Source organism: Triturus cristatus, chromosome 6, assembly GCF_964204655.1.
Source record: "Triturus cristatus chromosome 6, aTriCri1.1, whole genome shotgun sequence".
Taxonomy (NCBI): domain Eukaryota; kingdom Metazoa; phylum Chordata; class Amphibia; order Caudata; family Salamandridae; genus Triturus; species Triturus cristatus.
The window spans coordinates 1,120,985,421-1,121,011,928 of NC_140589.1; the positions used below are offsets into that span (position 1 = coordinate 1,120,985,421).

General features: G+C 51.6%; 1 protein-coding gene across 8 annotated transcripts in view; it reads left to right on the forward strand.

The window, feature by feature from the left end:
• SPAST (spastin) overlaps nucleotides 1–26,508 on the forward strand; it is a 675,354-nt gene that overhangs the window by 301,668 nt on the left and 347,178 nt on the right. For all 8 annotated transcript variants that reach the window (XM_085611993.1, XM_085611996.1, XM_085611991.1 and 5 more), the window contains one exon: nucleotides 23,987–24,058. In XM_085611993.1, the coding sequence (XP_085468119.1) occupies nucleotides 23,987–24,058 (72 nt within the window). The remainder of the gene's footprint in view (nucleotides 1–23,986; nucleotides 24,059–26,508) is intronic.

The following is a 26,508-nucleotide window of genomic DNA, read 5'->3' on the forward strand; positions in this document are numbered from 1 at the left end:
GAAGCCATACCCCTTACAACCACCACAGATTCTGTACTGGCCAGGGCCCTCCTGGGAATATTTTCCACAGTGGGTTTCCCTAAGGAGGTCTTAACTGACGGAGGTGTAAACTTCATGTCAAGTTACATCACTGCTATGTGGAAGGAGTGTGGAGTGAATTACAAATTCACCACACCCTATCACCCACAATGCAATGGGTTGGTTGAAAGGTTCAACAAAACCCTGAGGGGCATGATCATGGGCCTCCTAGAAAAGCTTAGGCGAAAATGGGATGTTGTCATGGTCCGTAGGGTAGCCACCCTTCCCTTCTTACCTGTGTGCCTGGGTGCTCATGATCCGTAGCTCATGCGGAAGCGAGTATCCTCACTTCCGGGTTGTTGCGGTTGGCGGTCTAGCTTCCCTGCCGGGAACCGCCGTGACGTCACCAGCGCTTCCGGGGGACTCCGCATAACATCAGCGGTTTTCCCCCGGATCGGCGCTTTGTATTGACGCCCGAGCCGACCTGTTGTCTCTTCAATTCAGGACTCTGTTGGTATTCTGGAGCCGCGCTGGAGCACTGCTTTTTCTCCTCAGGTAACTGGGAGTCGTGGTGGGGCGCTGCTCGTTTCCCTTTGTGTTCGTGCCCCTGTTTACTTTGCAACTATCGCAGGAGCGCTTACGTACTCACTTGCTTGTTTTGCCCTATTTGACTTGGCCAAATAGCGCAGGAGCGCTTACACGCTTGCTTACTTTGCCCCCATTTAACTTTGCATGTAGCGCAGGAGCGCTTCCACACTTGCTTGCTTTGCCCCCATTAACTTTGCCAATAGCGCAGGAGCACTTTCACTCGCACTTGCTTGCTTTGCCACCTGTTACTTTGTCATTAGCGCAGTAGCGCTTGCTAGTGTGTATCTTACAGACTTGCCTCGCCGCGCAGGTGCGCTTACCGTGAGCTTGTCCTTACCTTGCTACGCCGTGCTGGAGCGCTTATTTTGGGTTCTTTCTTATGTTGCGCAGGAGCGCTTTATTCTTCTTTTCAAGAATGGCTACAGACTTATGATGTCCAGATATGAGGTAACCTCTAACTTCCGCATGAGCATATGTTAGTGATTGGAAGAAAGGTGTGTTTGGGCTGATTGTAATTGGTCTTCCCTTGTCTTCCTGTCCAGCTGGGGTCCACGGTCATTCCAACAGAGGGACGTCCTCTGCTGGCCTTTTCTGACGTCATCCTGCCATTTCTTAACTACCTTCCCCATTTCCATCTTCATCTTGGTTTGTTGTCAATTTCCAGATGAGGATAAGGTGAGCGTGGGGGCGGTAGCTCATGTCGTCTCTGCGAGATCTCTCCGTAAGAAACAGGTAATACTTGTGGGGTACCCGACAGAATACAAAGCCCAAGTTTATCATCTCACCCGGACGACATGAGCGACCCCGAGATCACCCTGCAAGACATAGCAGCTATGCTTGCGAACATACAGGCAGAAAACCTCAGCTTGCGCCAAGACATGACGGCCTTACAGGGTCAGATGGCGGCTGGGGTTACAGGTCCTTGGGGTCCTTCTTCCTCCACTAGAGTTAGGCAGGAGGGGCTGTTACGACCTCCCACGTTCACCTTTGGGGGCGCATCACAGCAAGACCACGACATTCAGGTGATAGCTCCCCAACCCGTACAACTCGCACCACCCGAACGCTTTTATGGCGATAGCTCCAAATACAGCGTCTTTCTTCACCAGGGCCACCCGCACTTCATGGCTAGAGCAACCGCCTTTCCGGATCACGCTTCCAAGATCGCCTTTATCCTCTCCTACATGGGTGGCGACGGCGCTCAATGGTCCATCTCCCTGGTGGACAATGACGAACCCATGTTGTACAACCTGCCGGTTTTCAAGGCAGCACTGCGGCGGATGTTCGCCCGTCACACCTTTGTTCAAGCCGCAGACAACGAACTGCTGAACCCGAAGCAAGGCAACACCGACCTGCTCCATTACATCACGACCTTCAGTAGGCTCGTCATAGAAGTCCGTTGGCCCGAGACCAAGAAAGTATCCATGTTTTACAGGGGTCTACGCGATGAACGGAAGGACCTGATTTCACAGATGCTTGATCCCTCGGATGAAATAGGTCCTTTCATCGATCTGGTGGTTAAGGTAAACTACAGGATACAGGAGCGAAGGAATGAGAGAACCAAAGAAGGCGACAACCGGTTCCTGTCCTTCAAAGACAAAACTAAGGACGAGCCAGCTCCTTCCAGTGACGTGCCTGAACCAATGCAGATAGGCGGTATACGGGGACCTCTCACTAACGAGGAAAGAGATAGGAGGAGAAAACAGAACCGGTGCCTGTACTGCGGTAAGAACGGACATTTAATCAGAGGATGCCCAGTTAAGCCTACCCGAGCCAAAGAAAGAAGACCGTTCACACTGCCGGTTTCCAAGTCCGACAAGGCGGGAAACGGAGAAACCCAGTAAGTAGTGGGGTCCAGCTACTGGGTTCTTCGTCCAGTGAGACAACGACCCCTGCCTTTTACGGTGGCAGCCGCCACCTGAGTGTTGAGGTGACCCTACGAGCCTGGACAGGTCAATTATGGCAGGTAACTACCCTTCTCGATTCTGGAGCCACCGGCAACTTTATCCACACCCAGTACATGAAAGACCTTGGTATAGCCACGGTACCAAAGTCGAAACCTGAGACAGTAAAGGCAGTGGACGGTACTGAACTCACCTCCGGTCTTATCCGGTACCAAACACAAGACATGGTTATGTCATTCGATAATGAACACATGGAAAACATTGCCTTCGACGTTATCGATGCATCCCAATTTATTTTTTTTTGTTTTGTTTTATTAAAACTAAATTGACGACAAAACAAGGACATGTAGATCACATCAATGACTCTGCTAATACAATGCGGAGGAACCCCAGGAGCCCCCCGCCTCCACCACCACAAGCCCTAGTAAGATGTCAATAAAGTCCCATATGTCCTGGGTGCAAGTGGGGTCATGGTTCCCACGCCCAAGCCCCATCCCCCCCCAACCAACCACCCCAACCGCCCCCCCCTCTCCCTGGGAGCCCCCCCCCCCAACCGGTGTGCAGCGTCCTTTCACCTAAGGCCTTCCCCCTGGGAGCACCGCTGTCTATCGAGTGTCAGGAGTGGCACTGGAGGCTAGCGTGTCGGTAAGGCGCAAAATACGGAGATATTTGGGACAAGTAACTTCATTAAATTCTGTGGACAGGAGTGATAAGATAGGTTGCCAAATCGTGTGAAAGGATGCCGTGGATTGCGTGAGGGTTGCTTGTATGCGCTCCATACCCACTGTATACCATAACCTATGCAGCCAGCCCGTGTGGGTAGGTCGAGTTCGCGTTCCCCAAAGTGAGATAATGTGCCGTACCGCTGCGCCCAGGGCCAGGCCCATCTGACGACCACGGAGCAACTTCAAGGGGAAAGTGAGCGCATTGGGCAGCCCTAGGATAGTATAGGCCGGGAAACGGGAAAATTGTGGTGTCAAAATGATGATCGACGTCATTGAGAACTGCTGTCCAGTAATCTGTCACCTCCCTACACTCCCACAATAAATGGGTCAGAGTGCCCTCCTCCCCGCAACCCCTCCAGCATGCAGAACTGCGGCTAGGATTGCTTTTATGTGACCTAACTGGCGTCAGATACCAGTAAGTAACCACCTTCACTGCGGTTTCTTTGCTAGCGGTGTTCCTGGCTGTATGATAGGCCCTATAATATATCGCTTGCCAATCTTTTGCGGAAAGGCTTCTCCCCAGTTCCCGTTCCCAGCGCTATTGACCGGCGGCGGGCCGCGCAGCGACTGGCGGGAAGATCATCTTATACAGGTCAGTGATCAATTTCCGGTCCGAATCTCTACTAAGAAGCCATTTTTCAAAGGGGGTCAGTGGTCTACCAACTAAAGGGCGGATTGCAGGCTGGGTCAACCAATGCCGAAGTTGAAAATATTGATATCGGAGCGGAGCCGTGATGCAATGGTATTAGGACAGCTCACTAAACTGAATGAAGCCCTCAAGGCCAAACAGACGACCCGCGGAGCGACACGAGGGCGACCACCACTGCTGAAAGGCTCTTTCTCTAATCCAGGGGCGAACTCAGGGTTATCGAATAGGGGGATAAGCGGGGAAGGAAAAGTGGTGAGACCCCTCTGAACCGCGACAGTGTGCCACACTCGCAATACCGTACGAGTGAGGAGGGATCTCTGTAGGTAGGACGGCCGATCAGGGCGCCTTAGGAAGGTTAACTTCCAAAGCGATGTTTGCGCCATCGCCCTATCTTGGAATAACCATCGCTTTTCCGACTCTGGTCGGCTCTACTCCACTAGGTACCGCAATTGCGCAACCTTATAGTAGTGTACTAGGTTCGGAATCCCTAGGCCTCTCTCATCCGGAGGCCGGTAGGAGAGGTCTCTGCGCAGCCGCGGCCGTTTCCCAGCCCAAATGAAGTGGTGCACAGCATCTTGTAGTTTTTGTATGGTGCCTAGAGGGGGAAGCACCGGGCTGGTCTGGAAGATATATAGAAGTTTGGATAGTATGGACATCTTCACAGCAGCAACATGCCCGAGCAAAGAGAGGGATTGCCTTTGCCAACGCCTGAGGTCAACTTGAACCTGGGAAGCGATATTCGTGTAGTTCAAACTGACTGCCCGCTCGGTAGAGGGGGTAAGAACTATCCCCAGGTACGGGATGGAATCCTGGAGCTGCAGACCCCCATATCCAGCGACCGTGTCGCAGGCTGCATGTTTGTTGCTGCCCAAGGGGAGGAGCATGGATTTCGCTTGGTTCATTTTAAACCCAGAAACCCTCCCATATGCCTCCAGTTCCCGCAAGAAGGCAGGCACAGACCTTTCTGGATGCTCCTGTGCCGCCAGAATATCATCCGCGTATAAGCTAATAGAGTGTTGTTCCCCCCCAAAGGTGACGCCGGTAATGTCAGGGTTGTCACGAATCCGCTGTGCCAAGGGTTCGACGTACAACGCAAAAAGAAGAGGCGACAACGGGCACCCCTGTCGCGTGCCCCTCCGGATGTCAAAGGGCTTAGAGTTAATACCATTGACACGGATCGTCGCTCTAGGCATGTCGTAGCAGCTGGCCACCCATGCACGGAAGCGATTCCCGATCCCAAAGTGGGATAGCGTTTGATCCAGAAAGCCCCAGTCCACCCGGTCAAACGCCTTCTCGGCGTCTATAGACAAAAGCATGGCATCCAACCCCTGGAAGTGAGCTTTATCTATAAGGTGCAGCAGACGTTTGGCATTGTCGCTGCATTGTCTACCGGGGATGAAGCATAAAAGACTCTAAAGGCTTCAGCAATTTGGTCATCACCGACCAGTGGCTCTCCTTGGGCGTTATAAAGAGTTGTAATCTTCGACCGCTGTACCCGAGCGTGCAGCCCACTGGTGAGGAGGCGTCCCGATTTATCGCCCCCCCCCCCTATAATATGCATGCCATAGTCGCAAAGTGGCATATTCGGCTCGATCTTTATCGAGGCCAGCTAATTGTGCCCTGGCGGTCTTAAATTGCTTCCACACCCTGGGAGCCCCGGTACGGCTGTGCACCCGCTCAAGTTCAACCACCCGAGCCGTCAAGCAATCCTGCTTCTCCCTACGTTCTTTGGCTTCCGCTGCCGAAATGGCAATGAGTTCCCCTCGGACGACCGCCTTTAGCGCCCCCCAAACTGCTGTCAATGGTGTGTCCGGCGTATCGTTAAGCGCCAGGTAATCTGCAATTCGTTTGTGCAGCTGTTGGGCCACCCCAGACCGCTGCAGGAGGGTCTCCGGCAGGCGCCATCTGCCCCCCGCTGTCTTAGTCCTGGGGACTGCAAGAGACACTACCACTGCGTCGTGGTCCGATACAGCGGCAGGAATAATATCTATGTCTCGTACGAGCGGTTGGACCTCCAAGGAGCCAATAATGTGGTCCAGCCTGGCATAAGTATGGTGCACATGCCAATAAAACTTGTAATGGGTGCTGTGAGGGTGCACCCCCCTCCACAAATCCACCAGCCCCCTCCGGGCCAGCCACGCCTTCCCCTCCAGGGAGAGAGCTCCCGTCGAGCCGAAACGACGTCCCGATCTGTCGGCCTCCCCATCCATGACTAGGTTGGCATCACCTCCCACCAGAGTATAACGGTTTTGGGATCGTAAAATTTCTGACAAAGCATCTTTGAGAAAAAGTTCTTGACCAGAATTGGGGGCATAAAGAGACCCGATCGTCATGGTCAAACTACCCACTCGTACGGTGTAGGCGAGGAGCCTACCTTTAAGGTCCGCTACTTTATCACCCACCTGACCAACGAAATGCTTAGCAAAAAGGATAGCGACCCCAGCTTTCTTATCGGTGGTGGAGGAGTAAAGCTGTTGAGGGAACGCCCGGGAGCGCATCCTGTGCCAATCCTTGGCCAAGAGGTGAGTCTCCTGCAAGAGGCAGATCGAGGCGCCGGAGTTCTCTAAATATGATAATATAGCACGCTGCTTAACTTGTTTATTGAGCCCTTTCACATTGAGGGTAATAACTTTCAACTCGGCCTCTGTCATCAGCCCGCCCAGGGAGTGGGAATGTCGTCTAAGGGGAGCCCGCCGCTAAGCCGCCTTTCCCCAAAACCTCCCATCCACGTGGCACACCGGTTCCCACCCCCCCGCCGCTCCCATGCCCCCCGACCTCCAAACCCTCCACCTCCACCCGACCCCCAAACCCTCCACCTCCACCCTACCCCCCTATCAAAAAGACGAACCCAAACCGCTTCTCCCTCCACCCTATCCCCAACAAAACTCTCCCCACAGGAATCCATAGTCCAAACCCACTTCTGACTCCGCAGGCTGGCAAAAAGGTTACCGAAGTGAGCGTGGTGCACAAGCAACTCCAGCCCCCCACCCCCACCCTGCTAATAGACCATGCGTGTGTGTCCCCAACGTAATGAACGCTCTTCAGTAGGGGAGGTGTCTCTAAGCACCGCATGGAGGGCTGCCGCTCGTTCCTGCGACACCGCCGCCGTGCCCGGCTTCAGTGCCGCTATGGGGCGGCGCCTGCGTCCTACGCGATGCCAACCATCTCCTGTAGATTTTTGCGAGTGAGGAGGGGAGGCCTCCGCCCCGCCCTGCTCAAGACCCAAGAAAGTGCATGCCTCCTGAAGTGACTTCAATTGGTGCAGCGACCCATTCCACTTGAAGATCAAGGAAAGGGTGACCCCAGGCATAGGGTATCCCTTTGTCTCTCGGGAATGAGGTGACCTCCCGGAACGCCCTCCGCTTTTGCAGTGTGATGGCGGACAGATCTTGAAAAAGCGCCACTGGCTCGCCCTGGTATTGAAGAGGTTGGTTTTTGCGTGCCTCCCGTAGGATCCTCTCTTTCAGGGGAAAGTCAGGTAGAAAGGCCAAAATATCCGGAGGGGGAGCAGGCGTGCGCCGCGGCAGACCCACTCGGTGCGCTCGATCGATGCGGATTTCAAAGTCGGGCCCCACTCCTAGGATCTCACGGAAGAGGCCTTGCAGATTTTGGGTGATATCAGTCCCTTCCGCAGCCGATGGAACCCCCCGGACCCGTATGTTGTTGCGGCGCGACCGATTCTCAAGGTCTTCCGCGTGCGCTTGGAGGTCCACCTGCTGGTCCCTGAGGCGGAGAACCTCTAATTCCTCACCCCGGGCGTGGTCGTGCTCCTCAACGGCGGCCACCCGCTCCCCCAGCCCGTCCACCTCGTGACGAAGCTCCTTCACCTCCCCCGCCACCTCCTGTTTGAGCGATTGGAAGTCTTACCGGAAGGAGTTAAAGAGAGTCTCCAAAAACGCACGGGTGATCGGCATCTCTCCGTCTCCCTGGTTTGGCTCTGGTAGTGAAGGGGCGGGGGAAGAAGGCCCCCCACCGCCCCTGCTAAGGCCCTTGAGAAGCATGTCCGTCAGCGTGCGGCCTCCCCTTTTGTGCGTCGAGGCCATGGGTCGCCAAGGACTGCGCCAAAAAAGGAAAAACGTGGACCTTAGGCCGTAATGAATAAGGGTGTAGCTTGCCTCTCCCTTAGGCCAATGGAGAAGCTAATATCCAGCGCCAGCCAGGAGCGCTACCGCATGGGAGAAGGCCCGGAAAAGCACCCCAACCTCCCAGTGGCCTCCGCACTCAGTCAATCACGCAGGGGGGGCCCCAGTCACCTCACCGGTGCCTACAGCAGGCCCTGCGCGGGCCTCCACCCGCCACAAGGCAACAGAGACTTCGCTGGGTTGAAACTAATGTGCCTGGCCTACACGTCCCCGTATCCCAGGCCACAGGGCTCCTGGAAACGACCGCAACACCAGCATCCTGCTCGACAACCTCGCCAACCTGGGACTCAAGCAACTGGTGTCCACCCCCACCCACCTCGCCGGACACACACTCGACGCCGTCTTCTCATCCAGCACAGACATCGACTTCAGCCACGCCACAGAGCTTCAATGGACGGACCACAGCTGCGTCCACTTCACCTTCAAGAGAACGACGACCCACCAACACCAGCAACAGACCGCCCGCAGAAGCTGGAACAAGATCACAGCAGACCAGCTCGCCACCTCCCTGAGCCAACACCCTCCTGCCAGCTCAGCGAACCCCAGCCAGGCCGCCGACAACCTCACGAAGTGGATCAGCAACTGCGCGGACGAACTCGCCCCGCTGAGGACCCCGCCTAGCAGACCCGGCAGCAAGAAGGCCCCATGGTTCACCGACGAACTCAAGAGCTCCAAGAAGAACTGCCGAGCCCTCGAGAAAGTCTGGAAAAGGGAACCGACACCGGACAACAGGACCTCCTACAAACTTGCCACCCGGAAACACCACCAGCTGATCCGCACCGCCAAGAAAACAGCATTCAAGGACCGGTTGGACAACAACGCACACAACTGCAAGGAACTCTTCAACATCGTGAAAGAGCTTTCCAACCCCAGCGCAGGAAACAACGACATCACCCCATCACAAGACCTCTGCAACTCCCTCGCCTCATACTTCCACAACAAGATCACGGACATACACAGCAGTTTCAACAACCAACCAACGCACACCACGACCGACCAGCCACCCCCCCCCCACCACCACCCTCCACGCCTGGACCCCGATCAGCACCGAAGACACCATCCGCACGATGAACTCCATCCACTCCGGATCACCGACCGACCCCTGCCCTCACCACGTCTTCAACAAGGCCGACGCTGTCATCGCACCCCACCTGCGAGACATCATCAACACCTCCTTCGACACCGCCATCTTCCCTGAAAGCTGGAAACACGCCGAACTCAGCGCTCTACTCAAGAAACCAACAGCGGACCCCACCGACCTCAAGAATTACCGCCCCATCTCGCTTCTCCCGTTTCCAGCCAAGGTCATCGAGAAGACCGTCAACAAGCAGATGGCCGCCTTCCTCGAGACGAACGGATCCCTCGACCCCTCACAGTCCGGCTTCCGAGCCAAACACAGCACCGAGACCGCCCTCATCGCCGCCACCGATGACATCCGAGCCCTGATGGACAATGGAGAAACAGCGGCCCTCATCCTCCTAGACCTCTCCGCGGCATTCGACACGGTCTGCCACCGCACCCTAGTACGGCGCCTCAGCAACATCGGAATCCAGGACAAGGCGCTGGAATGGATCATCTCCTTCCTCGACGGAAGAACACAGAGAGTCCGCCTACCACCGTACAAGTCAGAGGCCTCCGAAGTCATCTGCGGCGTCCCCCAAGGATCATCCCTGAGCCCCACCCTCTTCAACGTCTACATGAGCCCCCTCGCGGCCATCGTACGCAAACACCACCTCAGCATAATCTCCTACGCCGACGACACCCAGCTGATCCTCTCCCTGACCAACGACCCCGCCGCCGCCAGAGCCAACCTGCACGAAGGGATGAAAGAGGTAGCCGAGTGGATGACGACCAGCCGCCTGAAACTGAACTCGGACAAGACGGAGGTCCTCATCCTGGGCTCCTCACCCTCCGCCTGGGACGACTCCTGGTGGCCTCCCGCCCTGGGCACCGCACCCAAACCGACAGACCATGCACGCAACCTGGGCTTCATCCTGGACCCCTCCCTCTCCATGACCAGACAAGTCAACAGCGTCTCCTCGGCGTGCTTCAACATCCTACGCATGCTACGGAAGATCTTCTGGTGGATCCCCACAGAGACCAGGAAGACCGTCACCCAGGCCCTCGTCACCAGCCGACTGGACTACGGCAACGCCCTCTACGCCGGGACCACCGTCAAGCTCCAGAAGAGACTCCAGCGGATCCAAAACGCCTCAGCCAGACTCATCCTCGACATCCCACGATCCAGCCACATCTCCGGACATCTGAGAGACCTTCACTGGCTCCCCGTCAACAAGAGAATCACCTTCCGCCTCCTCACCCACGCACACAAAGCCCTACACGACCAAGGCCCGAGCTACCTCAACAGCCGAGTCAACTTCTACGCTCCCAAACGCCACCTCCGATCAGCCAACCACGCCCTCGCCGCCGTCCCCCGCATCCGAAGAATGACTACAGGAGGAAGGTCCTTCTCCTACCTGGCCGCCAAGACCTGGAACTCCCTCCCGTCCGACCTGCGCCTGACCCAAGACCACCTCTCCTTCAGGAAGAAGCTGAAGACCTGGCTGTTCGAGCAGTAGCGGCACCCCCCCCCCCCCCCCCCCCCCCAGCGCCTTGAGACCCTACGGGTATGTAGCGCGCTTTACAAGTGTCACTGATTGATTGATTGATAGTAGACCACCTTACGAAAATGGCTCATTTTGTACCACTGAAGAAGTTACCATCGGCAGCCGAGCTGGCATTAGTTTTCCTGCAAAAAGTGGTTTGACTGCACGGCATACCATCTGTGGTGATAACAGACCAGGTTTGCAATTTGTGTCTCATTTCTGGAATGAGGTGTATACTGCCATGGATCTGGATGTTCGTTTGTCATCGGCGTTCCACCCTCAGACCGACGGTCAAGCCGAGAGAACTAACCACACCATGGAGCAGTATCGCTGTTGCTTGCTTCTGACAGCAGAAAAAGAATGGGCAGATTTCATTTGGATGGTGGAATACGCCTATAACAACAAGAATTCCGCCATTGGAATGTCTCCCTTCTATTGTCTCCAGGGCAAACATCCTAGGACTATGCCATGGGAAGAACCACAGAACAGTCCCTTGCCCTCAGTTCAAGCATACCATGCAAGGCTCTGCACACTCTGGCAGCAGGCCCGATTTGAGCTAGCCAAGGCAAGGGAGTACTATAAACAGTATGCAGATACTCGCAGGAAGATGGAACCCACCTACAAGAAAGGAGACCGGGTGTGGCTCTCCATCCGGAACCTCAACGTGCACGGTCCCAAGAAACTGTTGCCTCGTTTTGTGGGACCTTATGTGATCGACAAGGTGATCAACCGTGTGTCCATGAGACTCTTGTTGCCTCCTCAAATCAAGTTACACCCTGTCTTCCATGTTTCCCTTCTGTGTGCCGTTCACCCTGATTGCACTGTGTCTACCCCTCCTTCTCCAATTCTTAGGTATGATCACATTGAGTACGAGGTCAAGGCTATTCTTGGTTCCCGTCGTACCCGGGGTAAGCTCTTTTTCGTGGTAGACTGGAAGGGTTATGGTCCGGAGGAAAGGTCCTGGGAGCCCCTGTCTCATGCTCGCCATGCTTCCCGGTTGGTTCGTGCCTTCGATGTCCGTCACCCACTCAGCCCTCACCCTGCCACCCCTGTATGAGTCTGCTGTTGCGGGTGGGGGTTCTGTTTTGGGCGGGGGTGCTGTCATGGTTCATAGGGTATCCCCCCTTTCCTTCTTACCTGTGTGCCTGGATGCTCATGATCCGTAGCTCATGCGAAAGCGAGTATCCTCACTTCCGGGTTGCTGCGGTTGGCGGTCCAGCTTCCCTGCCGTGAACCGTCGTGACGTCACCAGCGCTTCCGGGGGACTCCGCATAACATCAGTGGTTTTCCCCCGGATCGGCGCTTTGTATTGACGCCCGAGCCGACCTGTTGTCTCTTCAATTCAGGACTCTGTTGGTATTCCAGAGCCACGCGGGAGCGCTGCTAGTCTCCTCAGGTAACCCGGAGCCGCGCTGGGGCGCTGCTCGTTTCCCTTTGTGTTCGTGCCCACGTTTACTTTGCAAATGGAGCAGGAGCGCTTACGCACTCACTTGCTTGCTTTGCCTCATTTGACTTGGCCAAATAGCGCTGGAGCGCTTACACGCTTGCTTGCTTTGCCCCATTTGACTTGGCCAAATAGTGCAGGAGTGCTTACACGCTTGCTTGCTTTGCCCCCATTAACTTTGCCAATAGCGCAGGAGCGCTTTCACTCACTCACTTGCTTGCTTTGCCCCCTGTTACTTTGTCATTAGCGCAGGAGCGCTTGCTAGTGTGTATCTTGCAGACTAGCCTGCCGCGCAGGTGCGCTTACCGTGAGCTTGTCCTTACATTGCTACGCCGTGCTTGAGCGCTTATTTTGGGTTCTTTCTTATGTTGCGCAGGAGCGCTTTATTCTTCTTTTCAAGAATGGCTACAGACTTATGATATCTAGATATGAGGTAACCTCTAACTTCCGCATGAGCATATGTTAGTGATTGGAAGAAAGGTGTGTTTGGGCGGATTGTAATTGGTCTTCCCTTGTCTTCCTGTCCAGCTGGGGTCCACGGTCATTCCAACCGAGAGACGTCCTCTACTGTCCTTTTCTGACGTCATCCTGCCATTTCTTAACTACCTTCCCCATTTCCATCTTCATCCTGCTTTGTTGTCAATTTCCAGATAAGGATAAGGTGGGCGTGGGGGCGATAGCTCATGTCGTCTCTGCGAGATCTCTCCGCAAGAAACAGGTAATACTTGTGGGGTACCCGACAGATGTCCTGTTGCCCTGCCTTCTCTTTTCCTACTGAGAGGATCCTCAGAAGGGGGTTGGTTACAGCCCTTTTGATTTTCTGTGTGGACATCTAGTTAGGGGTCCATTGTGTCTAGTAATGGGGGCATGGGAGTTACCTCTCAAACCCCCTAAACAGGACATAGTGGACTGTGTACTTGGTCTCCGCTCCAGGATGGCTGAATACATGAAGAAGGCATCCAAAAACCTCGAAGGCTAGCCAAGAATTACAGAAATCTTGGCATGACCAAATGGCTGTTCTGGCTGTGTACCAGCCAGGACAGAAGGTATGGGTGTTGGAACATGTGGCCCCAGCAGCTCTCCAGGACAAATGGAGTGGACCACATACCATACGTAAGCAGAAGGGAGAGGTTACCTACTTGGTGGACCTTGGAACTCCCAGGATCCCCCACAGGGTGCTCCATGTGAACAGGCTCAAGCCATATGTTGACAGGGCAGAAATGGGCTTGCGCATGGCTACTGATGAGGGGCAGGAGGAAGAGATTGACCCACTTTCTGGCCTCATCTCGGAGAACCCTGATGATGGTTCAGTGGATGGTGTAGCCTTGTCAGGCAGCCTCACTGAGCAGCAACAGACTGATTGCAGGAAGGTCCTCAATCAGTATAGACATATGTTTTCCCTGACTCCTAGTCAAACCACTTGGTGTACCCATGAAGTGGACACAGGTGAGAATCTGACTGTTAAAAACAAGATTTACAGGCAACCTGACGATGTCAGGGACTGCATCAGGACTGAGGTCCAAAAGATGCTGGAATTGGGAGTAATTGAAACCTCAGATAGCCCTTGGGCTAGTCCAGTAGTCCTGGTACCCAAACCTCACACCCAGGTTGGTAAGTGAGAGAGGAGGTTTTGTGTAGACTACAGGGTGCTCAATGCAATCACTAGGAGTGAGGCTCATTCTATTCCAAGGGCAGGTGAACTTATTGATACTTTGGCCTCAGCCAAGTTTGTAAGTACATTTGACCTCACAGCTGGCTACTGGCAAACGAGATTAGCTGAGGATGTTAAGCCCAAAACGGCATTCTCAACCCATAGTGAGCACTATCAATTTATTGTAATGCCCTTTGGTTTGAAGAATGCACCTGCCACTTTTCAACGGTTGGTGAATTAAGTTCTCACAGGCCTGGAAGACTATAGTGCAGCTTATCTTGAAGATATTGTTGTCTTCAGTTCCACCTGGGAGGATCACCTGGTCCACCTGAGAAATGTTCTGGAGGCCCTGCAAAAGGCAGGCCTCACTATCAAGGCCACTAAGTGCCACATAGGGCAGAGTAAGGATGTGTACCTGGGCCACCTTGTGGATGGAGGCCAAGTTCAACCATTGCAGAACAAAATCCAGCCCATCATTGAATGGGTTGCTCCAACTACCCAGACTCAGGTCAGAGCTTTCTTGGGCCTGACCGGGTACTACAGGAGGTTTGTCAAAGGATATTGATCCATAGTGATCCCTTTGAATGATCTAACCTCTCAAAAAATGCCTAAGAAAGTTCAGTGGACAGTTAGCAGTCAAAAGGCATTTGATGACCTGAAGCAGGCCATGTGCACTGCTCACATTCTGCAAAGTCCTGACTATTCCAAACAATTCATTGTTCAAACTGATGCATCTGAGTTGGGGGTAGGGGCTGCGTTATCACAACTGAATGAGGAGGGTCAGGATCAGCCAGTAGCTTTTATAAGCAGAAGGCTGACCCCCAGAGAGAAACGTTGGTCAGCTATTGAGAGGGAATCTGTGAGCGAGACTGGCGGAAAAATAATCGAGGAGTTCTTATTCGTGGATCAATGATGGCGTTATTTATTGCAAAACAGGGTCAGGGAGCAACTCAAAACAAAAGGTGAATGTCTCTGGAGTATCCAGGCGGTTGGTGATCTTCTTTCTTCTTCTCTCCTCCAGACAAGAGGTGGCGACGCCCCCGGGTACCGAGAGGAAAGGAGAAATAGAAGGCGGTATATCTGATTGTCCTGAATGTGTCTTGTTTATAAAGGGAAAGGGGTACCATCACCAGTCCCAGACGTGAGGGTAAAAAGAAACCGGGAGTGCACTAGGCTAGGTATTGTGTGTGGAGTAACAGGGGTCACAAGGGTGCGCGACAAGTAGAAAGGAAATGGTTGAAACTTCCTGCCCCTTTGCTTCAGGTGGCAAGGAGGAAAAAGCACATAAGTATAAGTAGAGCCCAAATTATTGGAGGTTTGTACCCTAATCAGCGGCGGCCCCGCATTAGACCCTGAATCCAGGGTTCAAGTGAGGCCTCAATAGCCCAGAATCCTGACGAATAAAAGAAATACCAGTGTGCACAGTGATCTCCTCCCTCCCGCAAATAACAATGAAAAATACTGCCCCAGTAGCCCATGTGCCCGTATCCACAAACCCTCCCCCTCCCCTCACTCTCTCCCTTTTCCTGGACCACGTACCGTGCTGGCCGTAACTCTCCAGAGTTACGGCGGCGTGCAGGTGTCCTCAGGGGGTGTCGACCAGTCCTCCGACCAGGTCTCGGGTTCCACATTCCTGTCCTCCGTGTCTGTCTCGCAGTCGGCGCTGGTCCTGGCTCTGTCGTCCTAGCGTCCCGGCGTGTTGTGGTTCCCTTCTCCTTTAGTCACGGTTCTTGTCGAGCGTCCTCCTTCTGGTGTCCGATCACTCTCCTCTGCCCTGGCGTCTTTCGGGTTCCTCCTTTGAGCAGAAAGCCACACCTCTTGACTTCCTGGGGTCGTATCCCATTGGCTCTCTCGCTCCTTGGGTCGTTCTTGTTCTTGTATGGGAGAGGAGTCCGGATTAGTTAACCCCCGCTTTCCTGGATTTTGTCCCACGGCAGGCAATAGATCGGCTTGTGAGACTGGTGCAGGGGACTTGATGGGTGTAAAGGACGATTCCTCCTCACAGAAGCCTTTGCTGTGGTTTGGGCTCTGAAGAAGTTGAGACCCTTCTCGACCCGGAGAGCACAAAATGGATGCTGCCAGCCAGAGACACATTTCTGCCCTCCTGCTGCTGAGCCAAGCTTAACTAGAGGAAGGCAGCACAATAGGCATCCTGTCACAGGGAGGTGTAACCACCTCCCAGACAGGGTTTAGTGTATTGGGGCTTGGTGGGTGCACTCTGAGAGTGCCTGAAAGTCTGCACTGAGGGCACATTTGGTGTCCGCACACACTGACCGGTGTGCTGCTCTTGAGCTCCTGCGGACTTCGAAGATTTCAGCAACACAGGAGGTGGGTTCCTGAAGGTCACTGAGGTCGAGCTGCCCTCTCACCGAGTTTGAGGCCAGTATCCCTTGTGGGAGCTGCGTAACCCGAACCCCTGTGCACCATGTCCTTTTTGCAAGTGCATATGCTGGTTGGTGATTTCCGAGCTTGTGCATTGTACTCTGTGTAGTCCTGACCCTGAGCAGTATTTACACCAAAGAACTCCGGCCTCCTCGCACCGTATGCTCCGTGGGCTGGAGCTTTGCAATCTTGCTTGAGGTCCCCTCGTGACTCCTGGTCATTAGTCTTGTGGGTCCTTCTGAGGGTCATCTTGATTGTTCTTGGGCTCTCCTGGTTGCTCCAGGCATGCCCTGACTCTCCATTGCTTGGGGAGTCCCCTGGACCTTGCTGGTCCACACCGTAACTTGTTTGGCCTTCCTGCGTGGGTTGCTGTTGCCAAGGCTTGTTGGTGCTCCCGTTGGACACCGACCCCCTCAGCACTAGACATCCTTCGTGGGACAGCTCACATCAGGCTCCTGGTCGTCCTCGACGTCTCCTGGTCCTCGTGACTGCAGAGTCAAACATCCCTTCTTCGCACCTCAAGCACCCGACATCGGTGGGCATTCGTCTACCGAGCCCCTGGTCACTCTGAAGTGACTCAGATTCCTTCCATCCAGAATCCAGGCTTGGATTCCACCAGAACCTTTTCAGCTTCATGGCAGCAGTACTTCTTCACTTCCTTCCATTGAGAACAATGGAGGTTTCTGACACCACTTCAGAACTATGCACCCGGCTACCCTGGGATAGGTAACTCTGGTACTACAGTATCCACGGGTGGGGTGGCTCTCTAAACTCTTAAGTTCTAAGGGATTTGTTCAAAGTCCTCCTAGAAGGGTCCTTAAACTTTAAAAGTGGAACTGCGACTTCCCCATAGAATTGTACCGAGCCTGCGGTCATGTTCCCACACTGCACCCGGCCTCTGTGGGGTCCCTGTCAACTCACCCTGGGTGGTTCCTTGGGGTCCCATCGTTTCTACGCGCTCCAGACCTTGTCTTGATCTCAGTCGTGACTGTTATACCATTATTTTAGTATATGGTTTGGTTTCCCCCTAGAGCTCACTGAGTATTGTGCTACTTACAAATGTTCTATTGATCTCGTATTGTGTGCTTTGTGTTCTATCCTCGTGTAGAGGATAGTAGACAGTGTTATATTAATAAATACATATTTTTATATAACTACTGTGTGGTTCTCCTTAATGTAGTCATTCAGGTTGTGATATTCTGGTAAAACAAGCTGCTTTACATTCCTACAAGATTAAGCCTGAAGGCTGCTCTCCATAGCTACCACTAGGATAGCTTTCAACAAGGTTGTCTTTGACCTCATACATCATAAGGGTCGTGTGGATTGGTACAGGGTGCCCACTTTCATTACTGGACAGCATATACCAAACCACCTTCTCACAGAGTGTACTTCTCTAGTGTAAAAAACATTGTAGGCAGAGTGAGTTCAAATCCGGCAAACTTTATGCCTTGTTGTTAGAAGTGCCCCCTGGGATCCGTTTACTGGTAGCAGCTGACCCTTAACTTTTATTATTTCTCTTTAACCTTTTTGAGCTCCATAGGTTTTATTTGCATTTTGTCAGTAGTAGCTTTTTTTCTCCAGTTTACTTTGCATAAGGGTTCTTTCACTTTACTGACCCTTAACTTTCAAAACTTCCTTCTTAACCATTTATAGCTTCAGAGGTTTGATTTGCCATCAGCTAGATGCATCTTCCTCTCCAATTTACATTGTGTAATGGTTCTTTTCCTTTGAAAGTAACCGCCAAGTCAGTCTACTTTCTTTAAACAACTACTTTCAGGTCATCTCACTATGTTGATAATAGATGCCAGCATGATTTTTTCTCATGGTTCACTCCAGTCGCCTTAAGAATTTCAAACTCTGCTATCTGCATCTTTTGATAGGTATTGACATAAACTTGCCCTCTTGTCTCTTTGTGCTCCCACCTTCCCAAACGATAGTCATTGCCACCAAGGCGTGGTCTTAAATGTTTATCGAGCAAACTGGTGCTGTCGGTTCTAATGCCAATGTCGCTACAGAGGAAAAGTTTTTTTTTTTTTAACTGCATTCTCATTATAATATTGCAAAGAAGATAAATAAAAGGAGGAAAACTAGGAGGATCGCAGGACACTCATTTCTCAAATTACACACTACTTCAGTAATCCACTTTTTTTTTATCGCCAACTTTCAAGTTAGCGCTCTGTTTCATTCAATTCCTTTTGTATTTGTTAATTGTGCTGTAGATGTCTACCGATCCTACAACCTGGAGGCTTTTCTGAAAAGCCCCATTATCTTGCAAGGCACCAGATTGTAATTGAGGAAAAGCAAGTGAAGACTGTTTGAATATTAGGGGGACATTATTTGGGGAGAAAGAATTTTAAGCGGATGTGATCGGGGGAGGGTAAAGAACAAGTAGAATGGGCCCAGTGTCTTTTCTATGAAGTATCCCCAAGACTGCGCCAGCTCATTTTTGTGTGGGGCATCGACTGCTCCCAACGGCTGTAGTTTTTAGAGCGTTATTAAATTCAGTACATCTTAGACTTCAGTGTGTGTCTCTCATCACCGTGTCAACAGGTATCAGCTTGGGCATCTGGTTGTGTATCCAGTAACATCGATGTATTGAAGCAGATGCCGCTACTTCCTTGGAGTGCAATAATTTTTGTGCATTTTCTGGGCACTAAAAGTACCTTTTGCTCTTTTACCATGCACAAATTTGCGAAAAGGATCATCTTTGCATGTGATCCCTTCATCACAGATTTTCTCCATATTGGTTCTGGGATTCTTCTTGTGATCATAAATAATATGTCATGTGCTGAGGAAGGATTATACTTGACTTCCTCTTTGCAATACTTTACCTTTTCTCTGTGCTGCCTCCAATATGTGTCCTTCTGATCTTAACCTCTATATAAATATATCTGTCTCTCTTGACACAGTATTTATGCCTCCAACTGTCAAAACACCCCATCACCCCTCAAGGGTGGCAAACTAGTTCAATGAGTATCTCAATGTATTTTCCTTTTTTCGGTCGAGCCTAGGCAGCGTATGCTATGTCTCTTCGAGACATGCTGTATTCACTCTTTGAGCTTAGAGCCTGCCCATTGCCTTTTTATTCACTATTTTGATTGTCCTATAAAAGGCTTGCTTGCTAGTGGATAATGTTTCCTGTTTGTCCTCCTTGTGCTCATTTGTTTCGTTCCAAGAAGCAGTGCCTAACTTCTGGTATTGTTTCACGTTCGTGCTTATCTGGTCCTGTCTGGGACTATCGTTTTTCTTTCTCTGCAGCTCGTCTTTGTCGTGGCAGCTTAAAGGCATCCAGCAGCTACTGCACCCCCTCATCCCTACAGCATCTACTCCAGTGACAGCATAGCACTCACTAATCTCCTTGCCCCTCCACCTCCCCAAGCCTGCAAATCCACTCTTCCTAGGCCTTCTTGCCTGTATCATTGAACCTCTTTTAATTATCAGCTTGGACACGTCTCTTCAGGGACTTTCCAAGAGTTGCCAAAGCAGGGTTGGATTGGGATTAAAAATTGGCCCGGGCACGCAAATAAAAAGTGGCCCATATTTCCATATTGCCTTTCCGCGAAACACTGCTTCGGTGAAGTTTTATCAAAAGAGGGGGGGGGGGGGGGGGGGGGGGCTGGGGGTCTCTGACAGAGGCATATTTTCTTAAATTTACTTAGATTAAAAAAAAATGCACGGATTAGTTCACAGTTGTGAAACACACCTTAAAACAAGTAAGACCACTTTTGCTCGGGCCCTCTGCCCGTTGATAAAAGGGAGGTAATGGACGCCCATTTGCCTCCAGAAAAGCCACTCAGGCATCAACTGGACCGCTGGCGGCATTCGAACAACACTGACTGACATCGCCCAAATCGGCACCTCCCAGGCTGCCCAAAATAGCAGCCATTGCCCGAGTGCCCACCTTACCAATCTGTCCCTGTGCCAAAGCAAGGCCCAGCTCTGTTTAACCCATGCAGCACTACAGATGAACCTGAGCTGTGCGTAGGGCGGACCGGCGCAGTGCAGGTCTGTAGGCCAGTGAGTAATTGCAGTGCAACAGGAGAAATAGTCCTTTTTGCCTAATTGGGCCCATGGCTTGGAAGCTGCAGCCTAGACTCTAAAGAAAGGCTGGGGGTTAGGGAGGGTCTTTTCACATGGCGAGGGTCTGTACTTCTCTCTGGCAAGGCTTTAATGTAGTAACTGCCCACTGTGTGTAAACAGTGCATTGCAGTGATTAAACGAGCCTGGCTTGGTATCCAGTCTGCGTGGCACACTCGAAAGTTCACTGCACAAAGACAATGATGGCAGCCCCTCACCTACCCTTACCCCATCACTTCAGACCCTGTCACCAAGTCTTTAATTGGATGTTGTGCACCTGAAATCCACACCTTTGTCTAGCGAGCGATCTATGTTTCTTTGAGTGTGAAAAAACGCTAAGCAACATTTAAAAAAAAAAAAAAGCCCACCATTGTGTTTGAAAAACTAACAAACAAATGCTGAGTTGTGGTGGCAGCGGGGCATGTTCATCCAGCCTTGCAGCCTTAAATTTATATAAGTCTATATTTATTTAATGCTGTGTAATACTAGAATGTGTTTAATCTTCTGATAAGCGAGAATGTCAGGGTGCGTTTTAAAGTCACGCTTGTAAACATCATTTGAGAGAGGAGGGTAGCCGAGGATTGAGCTGCAAACTGCAGGGGTGCTGATGCAGAGTGAAGGATGCAAAATGTCTTTGTACAGCACCTGTCTATGACACCGTGCACCGAATGGCGTTTTGATTTACTCGTTTATATTACAAACGGAGGTCTTGCACTGAAATTATTCCAAATGTACTGCTCCCCGTAGTGCAGAGTTCTGTGGAGGTGGGGGACCGATACAACAGTCTAGGGATCTCCACTGTGCTTTTGAAATTTTGTGTAATATTTCGCAGGAAACATATTCGGTTCATGCTTGACACTTTGTTGCCTCCGTAAGCAATTTCATAAAATAATTTCAAATGAAGGCAACTAACTGTTGCATTGCGCCTCCCCCAAACCTCGAGAATTCGGCGATCAAATAATATCCTTTCAATTTTTTTATAATTCGTGCAAAGTGTCTGTGCTCTGTGGTCGTGAGTTTCAAACTTATTATCCAACCGTATTTTTGTCTAATCACGGTTTGATCTTTCGAGACGATTGTCTATTTAATTACACGCTTTTACTAGTTTGTACGTGCATTTATTTAATAAGTAAATGCGCATTTCTTTATTGTTTCCATTGTGATCTTGTTTTTCTTTGTGGCACTTTTGTAATCAGTTTTTGTACCCGAGCTCCAATTCGACATTTTCTTTTTAGCTTGGTTGGCTTTTCAGCTGAGCTTATATTTAAAAAAAATGTGGTTTCGAAGGCCTGAGAAGATATTTTATATATTGTTTTTTATCAGATGCGTATCTTGGAAAGATTTTCCTTCAGCACAGTTTTTTTCAAATGCCAAAATATTTTTCCTGGTGTTCATTGGTGGGGAGATAATAAAGTGGGCTCCGCGTTCGTTGCAGATAACTAACTCTGTGTGCATTTTTCAATCCCAAAATTTGCACATAATACACACAACTCTGTAGGAGGTGCACTAACACACTGGTAAGCGGGTAAGCCTTAGCCCGTTGACCAGCATGAAGTGGGAGTGCCCCGCAATGTGTGAGGTATATACTGCCACCCCCTCTTAACCCTCAGACTCTTGACAGTAGATGTTGTAGCACCCAGGATAATGTGCTACTTGGTTAAACACTTAAAAGGTCCCAAAGGCAAGACCTTTTGGCAATACCAGTGCTTGTTGCTCCTGGGATGTTCTTATCAGCAGTTATCTGCACCCCTCTTAAACTAGTGCTAGACATGTGTATACCACCAGCCCTCATCCCCGCCGGTCCTCTCCTATCCAACCTCCATCTCATCTGTATTTTCGACCGATGTCTCTGTGGCATGCTTCCTTCCCCCTACTGAGCCCTGTCACCAAGGGTCTCCGTGCTATCTTAGCTTTGGAACTGCACAGACAGGGTGCTCCGTTCTTCTTTTGAAGTATAAAAATTACTAGTGGCTGACAGTCATTCAAGCATTCCACAAATCACTTTTTCTATATTTTTGCTGCAATGGCCTAAGTGTGATGGGTTTGCCAAGACTTAGGTCCTGTGCTCACAATGCCACTGGAATCAAGCTATACTTGAGTGAAGAGCTCCAACCAGTGCGAAGCCGGTCTAGGGTTGCTTGTGTTATTTGTTTGGGAGGAACCAGGCGGGCAGTTCGGATTAGGCTGTTATATTGGAGCATGGTCAAGACGGATTTGCATATGGTAAAGTCCATACTTGAAGTTACTTGGTGTGCACATGACCGATGGACTGGGATGCGGCCCGAGTAATACCAGTGGCTGAGATTATTTTAAGCATGCCGCCCATCACTTCTTTGTATCTGTTCGTTCTACTATTTGACCTCAAGTAACAAACCTCTCTGGGTAAAACCACGTCCCCCGTCTCCTCATGGTCTGGGATATACTTAACGAACCAAATCAGTGACACATTTGTGATTGATCAGACTGCGGCAATGCAAGAAGCTTTTGATAAAGAAAGGTTTTCACTTTATGCGTCTGCCATGCACGGCAGTTAGTCGTGTCCCATTCCCCACTGCCCTACCTCCTTCACCACCACCCTGCCCCCCTTTAAAACAAAAATATTTTACTTTTTTTTAAATAATTGGTTGTCATTGCCACAGCAAGTTGCAGGCTCGTATAATTTTTTTTTATTCAACATTTTTGCTGTGTTAGGACATTGATCATCTAATCCACTGAGGAATTGACTTCTACCCCACAAGCATGTGGTAGCACATTCTAGTACACCAGACTATACTGTTGCCGGTACATATAAAGCTTTGAGTTGAGGGACACCTGTTCTAAATCAATTTCGGATATTTATGCTTTTCCCAGCCCACCACAGTCAATATCATCAGAAGGATCTGTAACAGCTGTTAGACATCCTAACAAGGCTAGCGGTTGGTAGGCTTAAGGAGAGCAGGAGTCTCAATGGTTTGTAAACAAAGTCAACTTTAGAGTTACTTAAGGTCCTGAAACAGAAAGGTGAGACCCCCCTCCTCCTTATCCCCCCAGGTTCATATATCTGTTTGCATGTATAACATTGATATGGAGCTGAGAACAAGAGAGCACATTGTTGTAACGCATTCCTGTAGCCTAGGTATACAGCCACAGTCATGCTAGGAGGTATTCCAGTTTTGCAAGCACAAACAGAAGCGCTCATTTAACCCTTTGATGTTTGACATCAGCGCCTCTGTTAGACTCAGAAGGCTGCGTAATTTCCTTATTGAACATGCTATCCCCAGGTTAATGTGGTTGTAGCAAGTCCTTTGTTGTTGGCCAACTATCTTATTTGACGGTTCAGACATATTAAGCCTTTGTAGACCCTTCAGGTGCAGTTTTTAAAGAAAACACTGAGATTTGCAAGTTCGGAGCGGCTGGGGTCTTATTAGTTATCTGCACAAGCTTATGGTTTATGGTGGGCTGGTTGCTTAAGTTTGTCACAGACTGGTTATAAAAGCCAGTTCCCTTGGTCCGCCAAGGGTTTAAAAACTGTTTTCCTATTGTGAATAAGATATTTACCATCACGCCAACGTTTTCATTTTGGTAAATTTGTGTACCACTTTAGAGGATATCTCTAGCAATCAATACTATGGCTAACATGGAATTGTGAGCATTGATAATAAGCCAAATAGGAGCATAGATGAAATGGGAATGTTTTACCCATGGTAATCCAGTGTTTCGTTCTTGAATCCTCTAGCCGTTATTTAGGGAATGCAGAGAAAAAGGTGGTTATTCTTTGTTTTGATTTTCAGAAAGCTAAGTTATGATTGTTGTTTGTTCCCCAGGCAAAAGCGGTGGCTGCCGAATCAAATTCGACTTTCTTCAACATTAGTGCTGCAAGCTTGACATCGAAATATGTAAGTCTGACAAATTTATAATTTCCGCACACTATGCTTTGTACTGTTGGAACCCTTAACTGACCAGGAAACTTGTTTGATCTTTTGTTTAATTAGGACTTGGGCAATAGTCCTCTTTAGAATGTTTACCCGGTTGACAGACATTAATCAATCAATCAATCAATCAGTGACACTTATAAAGCGCGCTACATACCCGTAGGGTCTCAAGGCGCTGGGGGGGGGGGGGGGGGGGGGGTGCCGCTACTGCTCGAACAGCCAGGTCTTCAGCTTCTTACTGAAGGAGAGGTGGTCTTGGGTCAGGCGCAGGTCGGTCGGGAGGGAGTTCCAGGTCTTGGCGGCCAGGTAGGAGAAGGACCTTCCTCCTGTAGTCGCTCTTCGGATGCGGGGGACGGCGGCGAGGGCGTGGTTGGCTGATCGGAGGTGGCGTTTGGGAGCGTAGAAGTTGACTCGGCTGTTGAGGTAGCTCGGGCCTTGGTCGTGTAGGGCTTTGTGTGCGTGGGTGAGGAGGCGGAAGGTGATTCTTTTGTTGACGGGGAGCCAGTGAAGGTCTCTCAGATGTCCGGAGATGTGGCTGGTTCGTGGGATGTCGAGGATGAGTCTGGCTGAGGCGTTCTGGATCCGCTGGAGTCTCTTCTGGAGCTTGGCGGTGGTACCGGCGTAGAGGGCGTTGCCGTAGTCCAGTCGGCTGGTGACGAGGGCCTGGGTGACGGTCTTCCTGGTCTCGGTGGGGATCCACCAGAAGATCTTCCGTAGCATGCGTAGGATGTTGAAGCACACCGAGGAGACGTTGTTGACTTGCCTGGTCATGGAGAGGGAGGAGTCCAGGATGAAGCCCAGGTTGCGTGCATGGTCTGTCGGTTTGGGTGCGGTGCCCAGGGCGGGAGGCCACCAGGAGTCGTCCCAGGCGGAGGGTGAGGAGCCCAGGATGAGGACCTCCGTCTTGTCCGAGTTCAGTTTCAGACGGCTGGTCGTCATCCACTCGGCTACCTCTTTCATCCCTTCGTGCAGGTTGGCTCTGGCGGCGGCGGGGTCGTTGGTCAGGGAGAGGATCAGCTGGGTGTCGTCGGCGTAGGAAAATATGCTGAGGTTGTGTTTGCGTACGATGGCCGCGAGGGGGCTCATGTAGACGTTGAAGAGGGTGGGGCTCAGAGATGATCCTTGAGGGACGCCGCAGATGACTTCGGAGGCCTCTGACTTGTACGGTGGTAGGCGGACTCTCTGTGTTCTTCCGTCGAGGAAGGAGATGATCCATTCCAGCGCCTTGTCCTGGATTCCGATGTTGCTGAGGCGCCGTACTAGGGTGCGGTGGCAGACCGTGTCGAATGCCGCGGAGAGGTCTAGGAGGATGAGGGCCGCTGTTTCTCCATTGTCCATCAGGGCTCGGATGTCATCGGTGGCGGCGATGAGGGCGGTCTCGGTGCTGTGGTTGGCTCGGAAGCCGGACTGTGAGGGGTCGAGGGATCCGTTCGTCTCGAGGAAGGCGGCCATCTGCTTGTTGACGGTCTTCTCGATGACTTTGGCTGGAAACGGGAGGAGCGAGATGGGGCGGTAGTTCTTGAGGTCGGTGGGGTCCGCTGTTGGTTTCTTGAGTAGAGCGCTGAGTTCGGCGTGTTTCCAGCTCTCAGGGAAGATGGTGGTGTCGAAGGATGTGTTGATGATGTCTCGCAAGTGGGGTGCGATGACAGCGTCGGCCTTGTTGAAGACGTGGTGAGGGCAGGGGTCGGTCGGTGATCCGGAGTGGATGGAGTTCATCGTGCGGATGGTGTCTTCGGTGCTGATCGGGGTCCAGGCGTGGAGGGTGGTGGTGGGGGGTGGTTGTTCGGTCATGGTGTGCGTTGGTTGGTTGTTGAAGCTGTTGTGTATGTCCGCGATCTTGTTGTGGAAGTATGAAGCGAGGGAGTTGCAGAGGTCTTGCGATGGGGTGATGTCGTTGTTTCCTGCGCTGGGGTTGGAAAGCTCTTTCACGATGTTGAAGAGTTCCTTGCAGTTGTGTGCGTTGTTGTCCAACCGGTCCTTGAATGCTGTTTTCTTGGCGGCGCGGATCAGCTGGTGGTGTTTCCGGGTGGCAAGTTTGAAGGAGGTCCTGTTGTCCGGTGTCGGTTCCCTTCTCCAGACTTTCTCGAGGGCTCGGCAGTTCTTCTTGGAGCTCTTGAGTTCGTCGGTGAACCATGGGGCCTTCTTGCTGCCGGGTCTGCTAGGCGGGGTCCTCAGTGGGGCGAGTTCGTCCGCGCAGTTGCTGATCCACTTTGTGAGGTTGTCGGCGGCCTGGCTGGGGTTCGCTGAGCTGGCAGGAGGGTGCTGGCTCAGGGAGGTGGCGAGCTGGTCTGCTGTGATCTTGTTCCAGCTTCTGCGGGCGGCCTGTTGCTGGTGTTGGTGGGTCGTCGTTCTCTTGAAGGTGAAGTGGACGCAGCTGTGGTCCGTCCATTGAAGCTCTGTGGCGTGGCTGAAGT